Source organism: Delphinapterus leucas, chromosome 13, assembly GCF_059928025.1.
Source record: "Delphinapterus leucas isolate spDelLeu-1000000601 "Yukka" chromosome 13, BTC_Dleu_Yukka2, whole genome shotgun sequence".
Taxonomy (NCBI): domain Eukaryota; kingdom Metazoa; phylum Chordata; class Mammalia; order Artiodactyla; family Monodontidae; genus Delphinapterus; species Delphinapterus leucas.
This window is the reverse complement of record NC_143141.1, coordinates 72881080-72898649: the sequence shown is the minus strand read 5'-3', so window position 1 is coordinate 72898649 and position 17570 is coordinate 72881080. Positions and strand designations below refer to the sequence as shown.

The following is a 17570-nucleotide window of genomic DNA, read 5'->3' as shown; positions in this document are numbered from 1 at the left end:
TTTATTCATTCATTTATTCAACAGATATTTAATAGAGGCAGCAGGCATTGTTCTAGGCACCAGAATAGAGCAGTAAGTGAATAAGACAAAACTCCTGATCTTAAGATGTTTACATTCTGGTGAACGAAGATAGACAATAAGGAAATCAACAAGTACACAAAGAATATTAAATGGTGATAAGTGCTGTAGGAAAATATAAAGTGGAGTAAGGAGAATAGGGACTGTGTGTGTGTATTGCTTTTTTACATAGAGTGGCCTCACTGATTAGGTGACATTTGAGTGACAGGATTTGTTGATGGATTAGATATAGGGTGTAGGAGAAAGAGGTGTCAAGTTGGCCGCCGGGGTTTTTATTTGAGCAGCTGGAAAAATGGAATTGTCACATACTGATTTAGAGGAAGCCTGTGGGGTGCAGCAGGAGTTTGGGAATTTGATTGTGGATGTGTGATGTCAAGTAGGCAGTTAAACACACTAACCTGAAGTTAGGAGGAAAGGTTGGGACTGGAGACATAAATTTGAAAGTCTTCAGCTTGTAGATTTTTAAAAACAAACCGGATGTGACCATCAAGGGAATGAGTGTAGACAGAGATGAGATCCAAGGACTGGATCTGCCTTCATGACCTCATCACCTCCCAAAGGCCCCACTTGCAAACACCATCACACTGGGGATTAGGTTTCAACACATGAATTTAGTGTGGGGCTGGGGGGTGGGTGTACACAAACATTCAGTCTATGGCAGATACTCTGTAACTGTGGTCCCGAATTGTTTCTGAAGTGTTGTTTCCTATCTCTGAGGCAGCAGAGGTCTTAAGTGGTCTTCTGCTCCAGGCTGTTCCTGCTGCTGCCAAGGTGTCTCCAGGGCTCTCTCCTAGCTGGACCAGTCCTCTGCATGGTCAGACAGTGTGAGAAGGAAGTACGTAATGGGAAGTATGACAAAAGGCTGCAGGGCCTGTGGGTGGGGTTTGAAACCTCAAACTGGAATCCAGAGCAACAGCTCTGGAAGAGAATGTGGCCATTCCACAGTCCAGAGTTTCTGTGACCTGTGGAGTCTAGGATTCTGAGGACATCCCTCAAGAGATGAAGCTTTATTTTACACTGTGAGCTCCGGAGACAGATTTCATTTGAATGAAGATTCTATGGTTTAAAATAAAGCTTGAAATCCACTAAAATCTAGTCCAGTGGCTGTGCATCAGATTGTGGCTTCTACAAAAAGGAATCAGAGTACCTTGGAGAAAGGGCTGATTCCAGGTTTGGGCCAGGGAAAGTACAAGGTCAACCTGAGACAGCTGGTGACAGAAAGCAAGGAAGGAAGTGTGTCAAAAGAACATTGGAGACTTCCCTGGTGACGCAGTGGTTAAGAATCCTCCTGCCAAGGCAGGGGAAGTGGGTTCGAGCCCTGGTCCGGGAAGATCCCACATGCCACGGAGCAACTAAGCCTGTGCGCCACAAATACTGAGCCTGCACTCTAGAGCCTGTGAGCCACAAGTACTGAGCCCATGTGCCACAACTACTGAAGCCCACGCACCTAGAGCCTGGGCTGTGCCACAAGAGAAGCCCGTGCACCACAATGAAGAGTATGCCCTGCTTGCTGCAACTAGAGAAAGCCCGTGTGCAGCAACGAAGACCCAAAACAGAAAAAAATAAATAAATTAATAAATTTATTAAAAAAACAAAACAAAACATTGGACCAACTTGAAGGGAAGCCTAATGACCTACTTTGGGAAAATTCAAACATCAAAAATAATAATGACCATGTTTGATTATAAAACAATGAATAAAAATCCGTTAAAGTGATACTAAGAAGTTAAAGAAAATTACAGAAAGGGGAAAACCTCTTTGTCACCACTGGAAGTGACTCATGCTAAGTTCTTACTCTGAATGTTAGTAATTAAAGAGAAAATAATTAGCATTTACCCTGACTTTTTAGGAGGAACTATAATTCAGCCTCAACTGGTTATAGAAAGCTCTGCTTTTATTTATTTATTTAATTAAAAAAAATTTTTGGTCATGCTGCACAGGCATGCAAAATGCAGGATATTCGTTCCCCGACCAGGGATTGAACCAGAATCCCCTGCAGCAGAAGCACAGAGTTTTAACCACTGGACCACCAGGGAAGTCCCTAGAAAGCTCTTCTTTACAGAAGAAAACTAGCAAATGAATAAGAAGTGAAATGTTAGAAAAATTACCATTGTGTACCCCCAAATGTAATTCCTGAGTCAAAAAAAAGATCATCAGTGGATGCTAAAACCATGAGGAAAGGTTCTTGGGGAGCAGGATATTCTCATATGCCAAAGTACCACCCTACAGAAAACTGCAAAGAGAAACAAAATCTACTTTTACAACGGAGAGATCCAGAGATCAGCCAACCTAGCACTAGCAGTGGGACAACCTGACATTCTGGACCTCCTGATATGTTGGGATATGAAGCTGAGAGCATCATGTCCTCTTGTCAAAAGTGTTTTAAATGAAATCTACTCAAGCCTTTAGATTTACCTTCCAACTTACAGGAAACACAGGGGATAGAAGAATAAATAAAATGACCACATAAGAAAACAATCAGACAAATTCAGTATACGAGACACTCCACAAGAAACTAGCTCAGTCTCTTTAAAAATTCAGTATCACGATAAAGAAAAAGTGAGGGGTTTTGTTTTAGATTTGAAAGAGATTAAAGATTTATGACAACTAAAGGTAATGTATGAACCTTGACTGGACATTTTGTTTTGCAATTTTATTTAAAAAAATTTTTTGGCCATGCCACATGGCACGCAGGATCTTAATTCCCCAACCAGGGATTGAACCTGCACCCCCTGCATTGGAAGCATGGAGTCTTAACTACTGGACGGCCAGGGAAGTCCCAGACTGGACAATCTTTTTGAAGAAACCAGCCATAAAAGACAATTTGCCTATGGCTTAGAGATTAGGAAACTATTAATTTTTTTGAGAGGTTGTGCAAAACTACTGTATTTACAAAAATGGCACAAAAGTGAATTCAACAGTTGATGCACATGCACACTTCATTCACATCTTCAACAAAAAAAGGTATTCTAACACTATAAAACTGAATAGGAATACTAGCTTCAACAGCGGCTGTTAAGCACTAGAGTCACATAAGTTACACCAGAATGGGCAAATATTGCCCAAGTAAAATTCTATTGTTAAAGCTGAAACAGATTTAAGGCCATTCAAGTTCAAGCACAGGATACAAATCTTTTGAAGCCCAATCTATTTGTGTTTGAAATATGTGACCTGTCTTCTAACTTGTGGTCTTAAACTTCTGTTTTACAAAATCCAAAAGGAAAATGCAGAGGAAATCAATACAATAGAGGTTATGTTAAATAAGAGTAACACACAAAGCTATAATTAAGATGAATTAAAGAAAGCCAAAGCATTAAAATTGTAAAACTTGCTTGTTACTTGTTGGAACCAGCCCTACACTAGGAGTTAGGTAATATATACAATTATTTTCAAGTAGATTATGTTGCGCTAACATGTTCTTTTTATCAGTGCACTGTTAAACTAATCAAAACTCTACACATGTATATTCCCTTACATACACACTACCACTACCTGCAAAGCCATAATTCTCAAATGACTTAGTGAAAGGAAATAAAAAGCAGAGAAGTAACATATTAAGGAGAAATAATGGGAATTAGAAGATTCATGCCGTTCAGCTCTTTTAATTAGCCAGCCAGCTTGCTAGCAATAAGAGATGGTTTCCGTTGAGGAAGGTCCTGTGGAGTGGGAATGTGGTCACCAGTGACCTCTGTCTGATCTGGGGCTGCAGTAGGAAGTTGCTTGTTCTTCATTTTTGCTTTAGCCATGTTGTAATCCCCAGAATCAAAATATTTTTGCCCTTTCTGCAATCTTTCCTTAAAAAATCTGAACCTCCAGGCTTTTGTCCCAGATGAGGGTATCTTGCTTTTAATTTTGCTTCTTCAGCTTTCTCTGCACTAGTCACTTTGTCTTCCATTTCCTTCTTCTCCTCTGCAGAGGCTGGAAGTCCTCAGGGACTTCCGTGAACATACTGCTCCCTCTTACCCAGCTTCTCCCGCAAACTATTAATTTTTTAAGGAATAAAAACACTATTGTAGGTATAATGATCTTATTCTTGAGAGATACATACTTAAATATTTAGGAGTGAAAGGTTATGTCTCCAATTTGCATTTACACAGCTTAGCCAAAAACCCTAACCATATATATATGCATATACATATGCATATTTTAAAAAATTCCATATACATCAATATACATAGCAGAATCTTAACATTTGTTGAATTGGGTATATAGTTTGTTCATTATACTATCCTTTCTACTTTTTGATATATTTGAAATGCTTCATAGAAAATTGGGGAGGGGGAAGAAATACTGTACAGACTCTGGGCCTCTCCTCTGGCATCCAGGTCTTTTAAAGGACCCTAGATGACTGATATACCTTCAGGAATGAGAATCACTGATCCAGTGCCCACACTGGGCCCGAAACTGAGGTCTGAAGAGTTGAAATGACTTTCTAAGGGACAGAACAAACACTAGAATTCACGTCCCTTGGCTTCCAGTCCTGTGTTCCTTTCCTATAGATCCCCAAAAGGAATTTCCTAAATAAGAAACCTTACTTTCTTGAACACCTGAAGCTCTTGTTTGTCAGCAGCTGAACTGCACAAGGTAAGGAAGGGTTTGGGCACCTAGAGGGTGCTCAGTTGCTGGAATTAAGTTATGGAGAAAACAAAAAACATTAGAGGTACTAAGGGCAAGGACAGTCCTAATTTTAAAAATTGTGTTGTATTGTATTGGAGAGCTACATTTTCTCTTTTTAATAATTTTATTACTTGCAGTGAGGATGATCCATGAGAATAAATCTTTCACATGTTTGTAAAATTTAATATATAGGTAAAATCACAGATTGGAAAAAAAATCCTTAAGTCCTGATTATTGGGAAATGAGGTTTCTGCTGAAGTACCTGGTGTTGAAGGAGCCCAGGTTCCTTGTGGAGAGGTAAAGATTGGAAGATGGCAAAGTGGTTAGGTCCCAATGTCTAGAGGGAAAGGCATGAGTCTTTGCAGTCAGACAAAATCTGCGTTCAAATTCTGACTTTGCCGTTTACTAGTTTTGTGACATTAAGCAAGTTATGTCAGCGCTCCCAATCTCGGCTATTCGGTCCCTATTGCCACGCAGATGCTTAGATACAGCAGTTAACAAGATGCACAGGGCCCTGCCCTCCTAGAAATCCAACATATAATTAAGGAATAGGGATATTCAGGTGGAGTTCTCAGTTCTGGAGGGACTGAAGAGTAGATGTTAACTAGGTGGAGATGGAGATGGGCCAGAGGAGGCAAAAAAAAGGAACAAATTTAAGGAAATAACGCGGGAGCCCGATAGCCCGAAGCGGCTGAGGAACATAGGGAGTTCCTGTGGCTTTAATGTAGGCGGCTGCGATTATTTATGAAACATGTATGGAAAGCACCTAACTCTGACCCAGAAGTAGGAGTCAGGGCCTGGGGCGCGAACCCCGAGCGATAACAAAGGCCCTCTCCAAAAGGGGAGGGGACTCCACACTCCAGCACCACGAAAGAGACACCTGGAGTGTAAAGAACACAGGATAGAGGCGGGTTCAGCCCTGAGATTTAAACAGGGGGGCGTGGCTTCGGAGCACTCCCGGTATCCTCTTCCGGAACAGGCCTGTGCCCCGGAAGCAGTTATTTGTTGAGGGAATTTGGACCTGTTTCCGAGGCTGCTGTCGCCATGTTCCTATCCGCGGTTACCTGTAAGTGGGGCTGGAGGCGGTGGCAGGGCCTGCAGCGGGGGCGGGAGGCCGTGACAGGCGGGGCCCGGGACGTTGCGGGGTGGGGTGCCCGCGCCGGTCGGGAAGCTGCCGTTGCGACTTCCCAGGCCTTCAGGACTACAGCGCCCGGCATGACCCGCCCCGCGCTCAGTGCGGGGCTAGTGGGTCCCGGGGGTCTGCGGCGCTGGTTCTGGATCAGTTGCGGTTCGTTCGGACTGTAGAGTCAGCCCGTCAGGAGTGGGGCGCTTTCCCCCGCCCTCTGTAGCGGTGTGTCAGCAGAATCTCCGGACGTGCTAACTGGGGAAAACCTCTAGTTCAGTCGTCTAGAACTCTAAAGATGAGGAGCAGTGATTGACTCTAGGTCATACAGCTGGGCTGGGAAAGAAGCCCTCTGGCTCCCAAGATAGTGTTCTTCCATGCACCAGGCTGACTTCCCAGTTAGAGTTAGTTTCACTTCCCCACCTGATGTGATGGTTGTTGGAGTTTGCACAGGTTAACTTATCAAACAAGAGGCTTGTTCTAGTTCAAGTGTTTGCACCTTAGAAGAGGAGCAAGTGGAGCAGATCTTAGTTTAGGAAGATTTAAAAGGTAACCAGTCCAACTGAAAAGAGACTCTATAGCATTACATCCAGAACTGTGGTGGTCTGATTGGATTTTTAAAAACCTTCTATAAAATCCTAACGGGATCCCTAATAGCTAGGGAGTAGTGACTTGAGTGACAATTTATGGCCTACTTCATGATTTAAATAATTTTGATTATCCTGACATTATATGAGCTTTGCATAAGCAAGATAATAAATCGTTATTTTTCTTTTCTCTTTCCTCCCTACAAAAAAGTTGCCAAGACCAAGTCAAAGTAAGTAAAAGTTTTTCTCTTTTTAAACTTCACTTGTTTATGTTAGATTCATCAGTCCCACTGCTGCCAATGAATCCTTGTGTGAAATTAAGCATTTGGCTTCAGTTTTCTAAAAGTTGATTTGAGGATTAGTTACTTGAATTATTTTGGCCCTATGAACTATTTCAAAAAATATTTTCCCTCCTTCGCAACTGACCTACTTAAGTGAACATTCAAATAATTTACTAAGAGTTGCTCTTGGGCTTCCCTGGTGGCGCAGTGGTTAAGAATCTGCCTGCTAATGCCGGGGACGGGTTCGAACCCTGGTCTGGGAGGATCCCACATGCCGCGGAGCAACTAGGCCCGTGAGCCACAACTACTGAGCCTGCACGTCTGGAGCCTGTGCTCTGCAACAAGAGAGGCCGCGATAGTGAGAGGCCTGCGCACCGTGATGAAGAGTGGCCCCCGCTTGCCACAACTAGGGAAAGCCCTCGCACAGAAACGAAGACCCAACACAGCAAAAAAAAAAAAAAAGTTGCTCTTGCTGTCTTGTTCCTAAACAAATCATCAGGGTCCCCGTGCTCTCTTTGGACTACCACTGCAATTCTCTTTCCTCAGGTTGAGGACCAAGGGACTTTTGTCTGGAGCCCACTACAGGAATCGAGCAGAACAAGCTGTGATTTGATTAATCGACAGAGCCTGTTTTATTGAGTTTTGTAATCCTTTGCCTTCATGGTATAAGCATTTCAAAAATAGCAAAGGCTAAAGATTTCATGCTGTACCAGAGAGACTATAAATACCAAACTGGTATTTCAAAATAAATTTTGTAGGCAATAACCAAAGTAAGATTTTCTGTGTTAAAAATAGAAAAATTCTAAAGCAGCCTTTGTTTACAACCCAAGACACATCACAAATCCTTAAAACTAGGTTTTTTGGATTAAAGTTAATGAAACACATGTATGTTAGTGTTTTACCCTCAATATTTTTTATTGATTAATATAGCTTTTCCCACAGTCCAGTTATTTATTTCCCACCTTCAGGTTCTGTAGGAATCTCCCATGCCTTCAGTTTCTTTAGAGATGCTCCCTGCCTGTCATGTTCTTTGAATCCTTGTGCCATTTGTCATGTATGTCTTGCCTTACAGACCTTGTGTACACAACTCACCTTCCATACTATTTTCTTTTTTTTTTTTTTTTTTTTGCGGTACGCGGGCCTCTCACTGTTGTGGCCTCTTCTGTTGCGGAGCACAGGCTCCGGACGCGCAGGCTCAGCGGCCATGGCTCACGGGCCCAGCCGCTCCGCGGCATGTGGGATCCTCCCGGACCAGGGCACGAACCCGTGTCCCCTGCATCGGCAGGTGGACTCTCAACCACTGCGCCACCAGGGAGGCCCACCTTCCATACTATTACTGTTAGTTCTCCAAGGTGCAGATGTGGACTTACAGGGCTTTGCATTTCCTATAGTGCTTTCCACAGAGTAAGCACTTAATATTTGTTGAATCTTTTTGAATGAATGACTGATTATTGTCTATCTTAATCAACAGATATTATATCCCTCTTAGTATGAGGCACTGTGCTGTATATTGAAAGGGATGCAAAGATGTGTAATATATCTTAGATATATTGTATATTTGAATGCTTCAAATTCTTTTTTGGACTTAGATGAGAAATCAAATAGCATGATCTACATAGGGAGACAAGACATGTGCAAGAGTAACAAATAGTATGAGGTATTAAAAGGTCCAGTGAGGCAAAACATGAACTTTAATGCTTTGGATGACTAGAACTTAAACAACTTAAACAAAATATAAAGGGGAACAAGGTTTTGCACATTGTCAATGTAAAAGTTCCAATACCTTTATTCTGTCCTTTCCTGATTTTACTCTTATTACTCATCCGTGGAAGATAGGGCTCTTCTGAGACAGCCATCTTCCTGACTGGCCAGCTAGGGTTACCAGTACTTGGTATTTTTCCCACTCCTGACTTCTGCTCTTTCTAAAAGGTGGGTGTCTGAGTCGGTTCCCACAGTGTGGTTTGATTGTTCTTGTTGCTTTGGTTAGGTCATTACCAAGGCACCCTGCGTAATGGAACAAATCTTGGGAATCAGAACCATTCAAGCTGTGATTTATAGAAAAATAGGCTGTCTTAGAACTGAATTTAAGGCTTAAGTGATGTCTCACAAGTAATACTGCTGTATAGGGTTCTCAAAATGTGCCGTCCCCCCATGACTGATTTTATTCTGTTTCCTCAGCTTGTAACAATTTGCTTTTAAATCTTAGAACAATTCTGGTGAAAATGTTGAGCCAAGCTGGAACAGGTTTTTCCTTCAACACTAAGAGAAGCCGACTGCGGGAGAAACTGACTCTCTTGCATTATGATCCAGTAGGTAAGATTCAGAGAAGTTGCTCCATAATAAATTCAAATGCTTTCAAGGCCTGATGCCCTTTTCAGATTGATGCTGAACATCTTGGGCAGTTTTGTGGCCCCTTTGTCACTATAGCATTCATTCCAAGCACATATTGAAAGTTTACCATGGTGCTAGTTAGTATCCCAGGTGCTGGGATATACGAAGACACAAGATAGACTCAATACCTGTGGTACTGGCACTTACAGTCTGGTTTTGGAAGGGAGAGAAAGGAAAAATGACAAATTATGCTAAGTGCTATGAGAGAAACAAGCAGGATGCTGAGATACAGGATGAAGTTGGGGGGAGGTGGATCCTACCTTTATCATTTAGATAGGATAGTTCAGGGAAAGTCTATCCAGTAGGAGATGGTTAACCAAAGATTTGAAGGTGAGAAAGCAGCCATGTAAATAGAATAGGGGATATTGTTCTGGAAACAGAGAAGAGTGTCTTGAAAAAGGGAGGGAATGTTCTGCCGGGGTCATCTGCCCAACAGTGGCAAGTAATTAGGTCCAGATTCGAGTTAAAGGAGTATGCTGTCTATATATTGGAGCAGGAGGGTAGGAAATTTCATTTTCTGTTTTGTACCATCTGCTAAAATGCCATAGTAAGTGATAACTGTAAATGGCCTTAGTGGATAGAAACATTTGTCTGAAAGAGACAAATGTTCCAAAGTCCAGATAAAAAGGGTCAGCACCCCGATTACTGTTGGTGGTAGCCTATCCTGTTTTTGGATTTCATGAGCCAATTTATGCAAAATTAACTAGCAAACAAAACTGCAGGCCATTCATCTCATTTTTGTGCCGTTGCTTCTAAACAGCCCCTTTATAATTGCTTGTTAATAATGGCAGTGCCGGAGCTTCTGGGTTGGTAATCACGTGGCGATTCTGGGAGACTGGCGTGCTCAGAGAGGGCACGGAAGCTTCAGTCCCCTTCCCCGTACCTTGCCCTATGCGTCACTTCCATCTGGCTGTTACTGAGTTACTATCTCCAGGCGGATAGTGTCAGAGTTGAGTTGAATTGTGAGACACCTCGCTGGTGATCAGAGTTGAAATTGGTGCTAGAATCTTATTTCTCCAAATTAATCCATTATATAATGAAAGATAGGCACTTAATGTCATAATCAACTTTTTCTTTAACTAAGAACAAGACCTGATCGACTCACTTGTGGCCAAGATGGAGCAATGGGACCGAATTTACTTTCCCACTTGAAACTCAACAACAACAAAAGGACAATATAGGCAACAAAAGACAGTGATCCTTGAGAGAAAGGAAACAAGCTAGTGCTTGTGAATAACCAGACCAAATGGAAAATTCTGTCTTCTTTGTTTACCTACACAAGTCTTCAGGTCTTCGGATATGTGAATGCATAGTAACATAAGCACCCATACTCTCCAGGCAATCTGAACCCCATTTTATAGGTTAGGAATCTGGTACCAAGGATCTTAATCAAGGACATACAGCTAAAATATGTGACAGAATACAAATTTGAACTCAGGACTGTCTGACTCCAAGTCTAGGCCCGGAATCACTGTACGTATGGACCTGTTATCGAGAGATTTCATAGGAGGCTAAAACTCACTTACTGGTGCGTGAACTGTGGTTGGGCATTAATGCGAATCTGGCTGACAGCTACCTTACTAGCTGCTTTCAGAGTTTGTACGGAAGGTCTCACAGCCACTGTTCATTATGCTGTATTCGTCAATGTCTAAGAAAAACAAAAATAATACCACCTTAAAAAAAAATGAGGGCTGTACCAATGTAAGGAGGCATTTAAAAAAGGCTCTGAGAAGCCCAGTTGTCAGCCTAAAATTGGTATAAATTCCATTCTTTAACAGAAATAAAATTTCCTGCTGTATTTTTGGTGTTAAAATTTCTGGTCGTTCTTTATTATAATAAAAAGGGGTTTGTACCTGATAATTAGGAGTCTGAATTTCAGGATGACATCTCATATGGTGGAAAAATTATTAGAATGATAAGGTATGTGTTTTAGTCTGGGTTGATATAACAAAGTACCACAGACTGGGTGACTCATAAACAACAGATCTTTCTTAGAGTTCTGGGACCTGGGACGTCCGAGATCAAGGTGCCAGCATGGTCGCTTTCTGGCGAGGGCCCTCTTCAAGTTCATAGGAAGGGGTTCTTCTTGCTGTGTTCTCACATGGTGGAGGGGCAGGCAAGCTCTGGAGTCTCTTTTATAAGAGAATGAATCGCATTCATGAAGGCTCCACCCTCATGACCAAAGCACCTCCCCAAGGCCCTAACTCCTAATACCATCATCTTTGGAGGTTAGGATTTCGACATAAATTTGGGGGAATGCAAACATTCAGACCATAGCAATGTGATATTGGATTGGTGTGGTGGTTTTCTCCCTCTGATTTCTTTGTATCAGCTGGTGAAAACCCAAAGTGATGAACTTTACAATAAAGTAGTTGTTTTTCTAGCATTTTAGCTCCATTATAGAGTTTTTTAGGAACTTATACGACATTAATAAATGTTGGTTGCATAACCTTCTCTGATATTTTAAGTGTGAAAATGTATTGGAATTTTCACTGTTGTATGGAGGCGTTAGGAACTTATTATTTGTCAGACTGATTTTAAGTTTTGAGATTGGGAAAGGATACAGCCATAAACAGTTCTGACTGTAAGTTGAAAGTGGAAGAAAAGATTCATATATAAATTTCAAACAGACGATTAGAGCTTTTCTGATAAGCAATGGTTGGAGCCATGGCGGCACAACGTTGTCTCTTCTGAAGAAGAGAATGTTCTGGGACAGCAGAGCGCTTGGCTTTCTGCCCACTTACTGAATGCCGTGGACACTTGCGTGATATTTGCCTTGCGGCCTGCCCCATTGCCCAGGGTACCAAATAGCTTGGCATTTCTCCCAGCATATTTTACTGCAGTGAATAAATGGTTAGTTTAAGGGTAATGTTTTCCTTGTCTGCTTTATGAAGGAAATCAGGCAAGGAAACATGGAAAAATTCCCAATTATTTGAGGACTTTATGGTATACTCTATGGCTAGAACCAGCCCAAGTCCTTTCAAACTCCTTTTCCTCATATGAAACTAGATGCAAATTTCCAAGGAGGAAGGATTAAAGGTTGAGGCATAAGCTTATTAAACTTTGTTAAATATATGAAGGTTTATTATAAAGAAAATGAAAACTTGTCAGTTTTAATTCCTTGGATGACTAAACAAGACAATATAGACTTTAATTGAAGCAGAATAGATTTAGGTTAGATGTAGGGGAAGAACTTGACAGATTCATTCTTCTGTGAATTAAGCAGCAAATATTTTGACAGAAAATTAATTTATGTTTATGATTGTGGATAGCAGTGTGTCATTTCAACTCATCTAACACATACTGAGTGTTTGCTGTCTGGCAACCTGTGAGGGAGATGGAGTTATCCCTCTCATAGGGAAGAAAACTGAAGGAAGAGTATTTTGAGAAATTTGCCCAAGGACTCACAGTAGATAGATGGTGGCACCAAGGTTTGAACCCAATCTTTTTGACTCCAGGCCCCATATTTTTTCTATTACATGGAGCCAAATTAGTCTGTTTTCTTTTTTTTTTTTTTTTTAATCAGGACCTTCCCCTGTGGTCAACACTGTCATTCTTACCTCCTATCACCATTTCTCTGCACTATATGCCCTTTCCTGTTTTAGCTCATCCAGATGCTGCTGCTGCTTCAGAGGCTAAACCTGACCCTCTCTGTGAGGCGTTTCCCTCACCATTCCAGTCCCCTTTGATCTTTAGGTTCCTGTGGGGCTTCCTGGACATCCATACAGGCACCTCATGATACACTGCTATTAAATCAGGGACTTTTACGCTTTCATAAATTCCACTTTGCCTAGCACAGTTCTGTGAACTTAAATATTTATTCTTTGAATTAAGGGAAGGAATGCAGCAAGTAAATCAAAATTTTTATGAATAAAGCCTTGCTTTACTAATATTCATCAGTTATTTCTGTTCAAGGTCATTTAAATAATCTCCTGACTGGTTATCCACGAGACAAATTCTTTTTTTTATCCATTTTTTAGTTCCATGTAGAAAAACATGGGGGAAATATTTCTTGCAATGAATAACATTGTCTGGTAGGAAGCTGTTTGGGTTCTTTACTACTGTCTTATAATGCTTTGTAGTCTTCCTTGGACTTTGGAGGAGCATGAGTCCTACTTATGTTTAATATTAGATGATTTGAAGTATATTAAAAGTATCCCTATATACAAAGTAATAAAATATGTATTTTAAATTAACATTATAGATAAAATTCTGTTGACTGGTTAATGGTTATTAATTTCAGCTGCCCATCAGAATCATCTGAGGGTTTTGAAAAAATACAGACTTCCAGTCCCCCTCTAGTTCTACAGAACCAGAATTAGGGTAGAGGTGGAGGTAAGAAGTAGGAGTGTATTTAAATAAGCTCTCTAGCTAATTCTTAATCATAGACAGTTTGGGAATCTCATATACAGGGTATCCATATTGATACAGAAGAATAACAAAAAAACAAAGCTAAAATCTCTATATGTGGTAGGGACAGGTGAGTTGCTGTTGTGTCTTAGTCTTTTGAGTTCTGGATCTTCCTGGATGCACTGTTTTTGGCTTTTTTTGGCAAAGAAGAATTCAGGTGGTGTGTGTGGGGGGGGGTGAGGGAGAGATGTGTGATGTTAATGGAGTGCTATAATAGGGCATTACAGGAACTATGAAAACCTAATTGCCTAGCATCTGGTCTCTAATCTTTCATCCAGGCAGTTGGCATTTTTGTTTTGGGTGTTTCAGAGAACTGTACTCTGTTATGATGTTTAAAATAATAAGATTTGGGTTATGATGTTAAATCTATTACCAAACTTGAAAATTTATATTTGGGTATATGAAACCATTTCTGGAAAGTACAAGGTTTAATGTGTATTTACTCTTTCAGCCAGGCTTCCTTTTCTTCTGTGGTCTGCTCAGTTTTTTTTTTTTTTTTGCGGTGTGCCGGCCTCTCACTGTTGTGGCCTCTCCCACTGCGGAGCACAGGCTCCGGACGCGCAGGCTTAGCGGCCATGGCTCACGGGCCCAGCTGCTCCGCGGCATGTGGGATCCTCCCAGACTGGGGCACGAACCTGTGTCCCCTGCATTGGCAGGCGGACTCTCAACCACTGCGCCACCAGGGAAGCCCGGTCTGCTCAGTTTTTACTGCTCTTTTTCTGGAGTCTAGCTCTTGCTTCACTTCCTACAAGAGTAGACATTAGCTGGGTGAAGACGTTTTTATTTTTTTGCTTGTAATTTTCTTTTTTTAAATTTGATTATTTCACATTGGTTGAAATGTGACCTTGTGGGGTACCAGGGATGCCGCTGATTGGCTGGTGCACCTTCCCTTGTTTTCCTTACCATTTTCTCCAGTCTTCTCTGATCTCTGGGATTGAGGAAGTGAGTTAGCAAGTCAGCTCCATCCTCATGACAAAGGAAAGAAAAGAAGAGAGGGCTCATGGTCTGATATGTATTTTTATTAAAAAATGGTGACGATACTTTTTAGTTTTCTGCTACAATCCTTTTTTCTCCTCCTTCAGTGAAAAAAAAAGTCCTCTTTGTGGAACAGAAAAAAATACGCTCCCTCTAAACAATGGATTGAAAATGAATTTGATTTATAAGTGAGAAGACTGAGGGCGGGATACTGATTCAGAAATTCTGCAGCGTGTAATGAAAGAAGAGGAAATGGCATGGAATCACTGCCTCCTGTGATTTGAAGGCCATTGTGAAGGAAAACAATGGAGTGAAAGAAAGTTCTTCATATTAGGACATATATCATTGCATCACGTTTATTTATCTTTCTGGATATTTTTATAGCCCTTAATAAAAATATTAAAATAGCCTGTACTATTGTCTCTTAGTGGTGTTTTCCCCCACTATTTGAAATTTTAAAAACTACATTCCTAAAAAATAACCATTGTTTCATATAAGAAAAGAAAATTTTCCATAGTGAGATTTGTGCAAGAGTTTCCAGTCTGTTCTTTCTTGTACTTCACAGAAAAGGCAGAGTCACAGTCCAGAGTGATCTTGAAAGAACTCCCATGCAATAACAGAGATGGCAGCGGTGAGCAGGAATGGTAAGAAGGGAGCCAGCTGTAACACAGAAGAAACCAAGAGAACTGCTATTTTTGATTTGTGCTTATATAGTTAGAAAAATGCCATTGGTCCATATTCTCAAACTCATGTCTCCAAAGTAGTATCTAGGATTTTCTAGGACAGCTTTGGACTGCTTTAACTCCTAGATTTTTTTTTTTTTTTTTTATAAGAGGCGCTATAGTGTATTTCCATAAAGCTAATGGCTAGGGCTTCTGGGGCAGTGGTACCACACAGCTTGGAAATCCCTGTCAGATAAGGATTCCTGCCCTACCCAGATCTGTACACTTTCCCACTCGAGCTATTGTTTACTACAGATTTTCAAAATTGCCCATTTTTCCCCTTTACTTGTCAAATTTGTGGCTGAAGGTAAGCATCAGCTCACATTTTGAGCTCTGCTGGTACGTATCCTACTGCATTTATAGGGGAGAAGGATAGAGTGTTCACCATGACCACAAGCATTAAGAAACCAATGTTGTTCCAAAATAACAGGTGTTCCTCCCTGTGGCCCAATCTATCTCCTGAGGATGTGAGCGCAGCTCTCTGGAAATAAAATTAGACAGTTGTTGAATCTTAGAGGCTTGTGGCATGATAGTCAATCAGCTATTTTTCTGGCATCTTTTGTTAAAGCTCTAATTCAAAGCAGTACTAGGTGAGATCTTGGCTGTTTTTAGATTGAAACTCTACATTGTGGTCTTGGGTTACAAGAAAAATCTTGCACCTGATCCTACCTAAGCCCAGCGTAAAGGGTCTGTGACATGCATGAATCACCTTTTTTTTCAAAAAACTTAGAATCTGGCTTAGCAAATGACTTGTCTATTCAGCACATGGGCTGAAAGCAGCCCACAGGTGGTATTTACAATTAAAAAAAAATCAGTTGCTGATACCTAAACGTTGAAAGATTTCAATAAACATCCAAACTTCTGGCTTCCCTTGCAAAACCAGAAGCTTTGACAACACTAAAGGCAAAGCTGAATGTCAGCTGCCCCTCTTAGGAACTGCTTGAGTGGCCCAATTCGTATGCCCCCTTCGCTTATTTAACACTCTCTGCTCTGACTCTGAACACCATTGTATGCAACCTCTGCTGTATGGTGTTACATTATAGTATCATGATGTGTTGGCAGTAGAGTTTGCTGGTTCCTGAATAGTGGTATTGTTTGTACATGTCTTCGTTGTGGAATCCTTAATTCTGTCTAGTTGACTTTTGCATGAAAAGCAAAGAAATCATCATTATAAAGAAATAAATGAAGGCTTGAGGATGACTTAGTAAATGAATATAGTATTTGCAAAGAAAGGAGAAGATGACATAGTAAGTTGCTAGTTAAGAGTGGCCATCCCCAAGTATACTTTATTTCCAGGTATATTTATTTTGGAGTTAATAGCAATCAAAACAGATCAAGGGGCAGGTCTTTTTTGTATGGATAAGATGACTGTGTTCCTATAGCCTGGACACTGACTGCTGCGATGAAATTGGATCTCTTGAGCATTTCTTCCAAGGACAGATTAGGGTAGTAAGCCAGGTAGAAGGCCAACGCTCCCACAAAACTGTCACCAGCGCCCTGTAATTAAAAGCACAGTTGTAGAGATAAGCATGTAGCCATCTGTTGCCCAAACTGTATTTTCAAAATATTTAAGTACACTTTTTATTTTAAAATAGTTGTAGATGCACAGAAAAGGTACAAGGATAGTAGAGAATTTCCATATACCCCACGTCTAGTTCTGTAAACATATTATTATGGTACATTTGTCACCACTGACGAAATAATAGCATTATCATATTAACTGAATTACATACTTTATTCAGATTTCACTAGTTTTGCTTAATGTGTATTTTCTGTTCCAAGATCTCATCCAGGATACCTGGATTACATTTAGTTGTCATATCTCCTTCGACTGCTGTAGGCTGTGACAGTTTTTTAGACATTCTTTGTTTTTGATGACCTTGATAGTTTTGAGGACTGGTTGAGTATTTTGTAGAATGTACCTCAATTGGGATTTGTCTGTTTTTCTCATGATTAAACTGTGTTTACGGTTTTGGGGAGGAAGACCACAAAGGTGAAGTGTCATTCTCATCATGTCGTATCAAGGGTACATACTGTCAACATGACTTACACTGATGATGTTAATCTTGAGCACTTGGCTAAGGTAGTCTTGGCCAGGTTTCACCATTGTAAAGTTACTTTCTCTCTTTATACTTGCTCTTTGGAAGCAAATCACTGAGTATAGTCCACACTTAAGGGGTGGGGAGTTATGCTCTACCTCCCTGAGGGTGGAGTAACTCCATTTATGGAGTATCTCCATAAATTGGAATTCTCTATGGGAGATTTGTTTCTTCTCCCTCATTTATTTATTCAGCTGCTCACTTATATAAGTATGAACTCAGGGATATTTATTTTATTCCTTAGGCTATAATCCAGCACTACATTATTTATTTTTTGCTCAAATTGT

At 40.8% G+C, this 17570-nt stretch overlaps 2 protein-coding genes and 1 pseudogene across 5 annotated transcripts in view; 1 reads left to right on the top strand and 2 right to left on the bottom strand.

The window, feature by feature from the left end:
- Nucleotides 1-3341: 3341 nt before the first annotated feature.
- Nucleotides 3342-4352, bottom strand: LOC149747791 (cAMP-regulated phosphoprotein 19 pseudogene; annotated as a pseudogene).
- A 1271-nt stretch (nucleotides 4353-5623) lies between these two features.
- The window catches only part of MRPL33 (mitochondrial ribosomal protein L33), a 30717-nt gene continuing 18770 nt past the window's right edge, over nucleotides 5624-17570 (top strand). The window contains exons 1-4 of one of the 2 annotated variants that reach the window (XM_022574185.3): nucleotides 5624-5761; nucleotides 6617-6635; nucleotides 8893-8999; nucleotides 15028-15106. In XM_022574185.3, coding sequence (XP_022429893.1) covers nucleotides 5740-5761; nucleotides 6617-6635; nucleotides 8893-8999; nucleotides 15028-15106 — 227 coding nt within the window. In that variant the 5' untranslated portion in view covers nucleotides 5624-5739. Of the gene's footprint in view, nucleotides 5762-6616; nucleotides 6636-8892; nucleotides 9000-14569; nucleotides 14877-15027; nucleotides 15107-17570 lie in introns of those variants that run through there. The other variant, XM_022574186.3, reaches the window with a different exon arrangement.
- Nucleotides 12576-17570, bottom strand: part of RBKS (ribokinase) — a 77931-nt gene continuing 72936 nt past the window's right edge. For all 3 annotated transcript variants that reach the window (XM_022574179.3, XM_022574177.3, XM_022574180.3), the window contains one exon: nucleotides 12576-16681. In XM_022574179.3, the coding sequence (XP_022429887.2) occupies nucleotides 16508-16681 (174 nt within the window). In that variant the 3' untranslated portion in view covers nucleotides 12576-16507. The remainder of the gene's footprint in view (nucleotides 16682-17570) is intronic.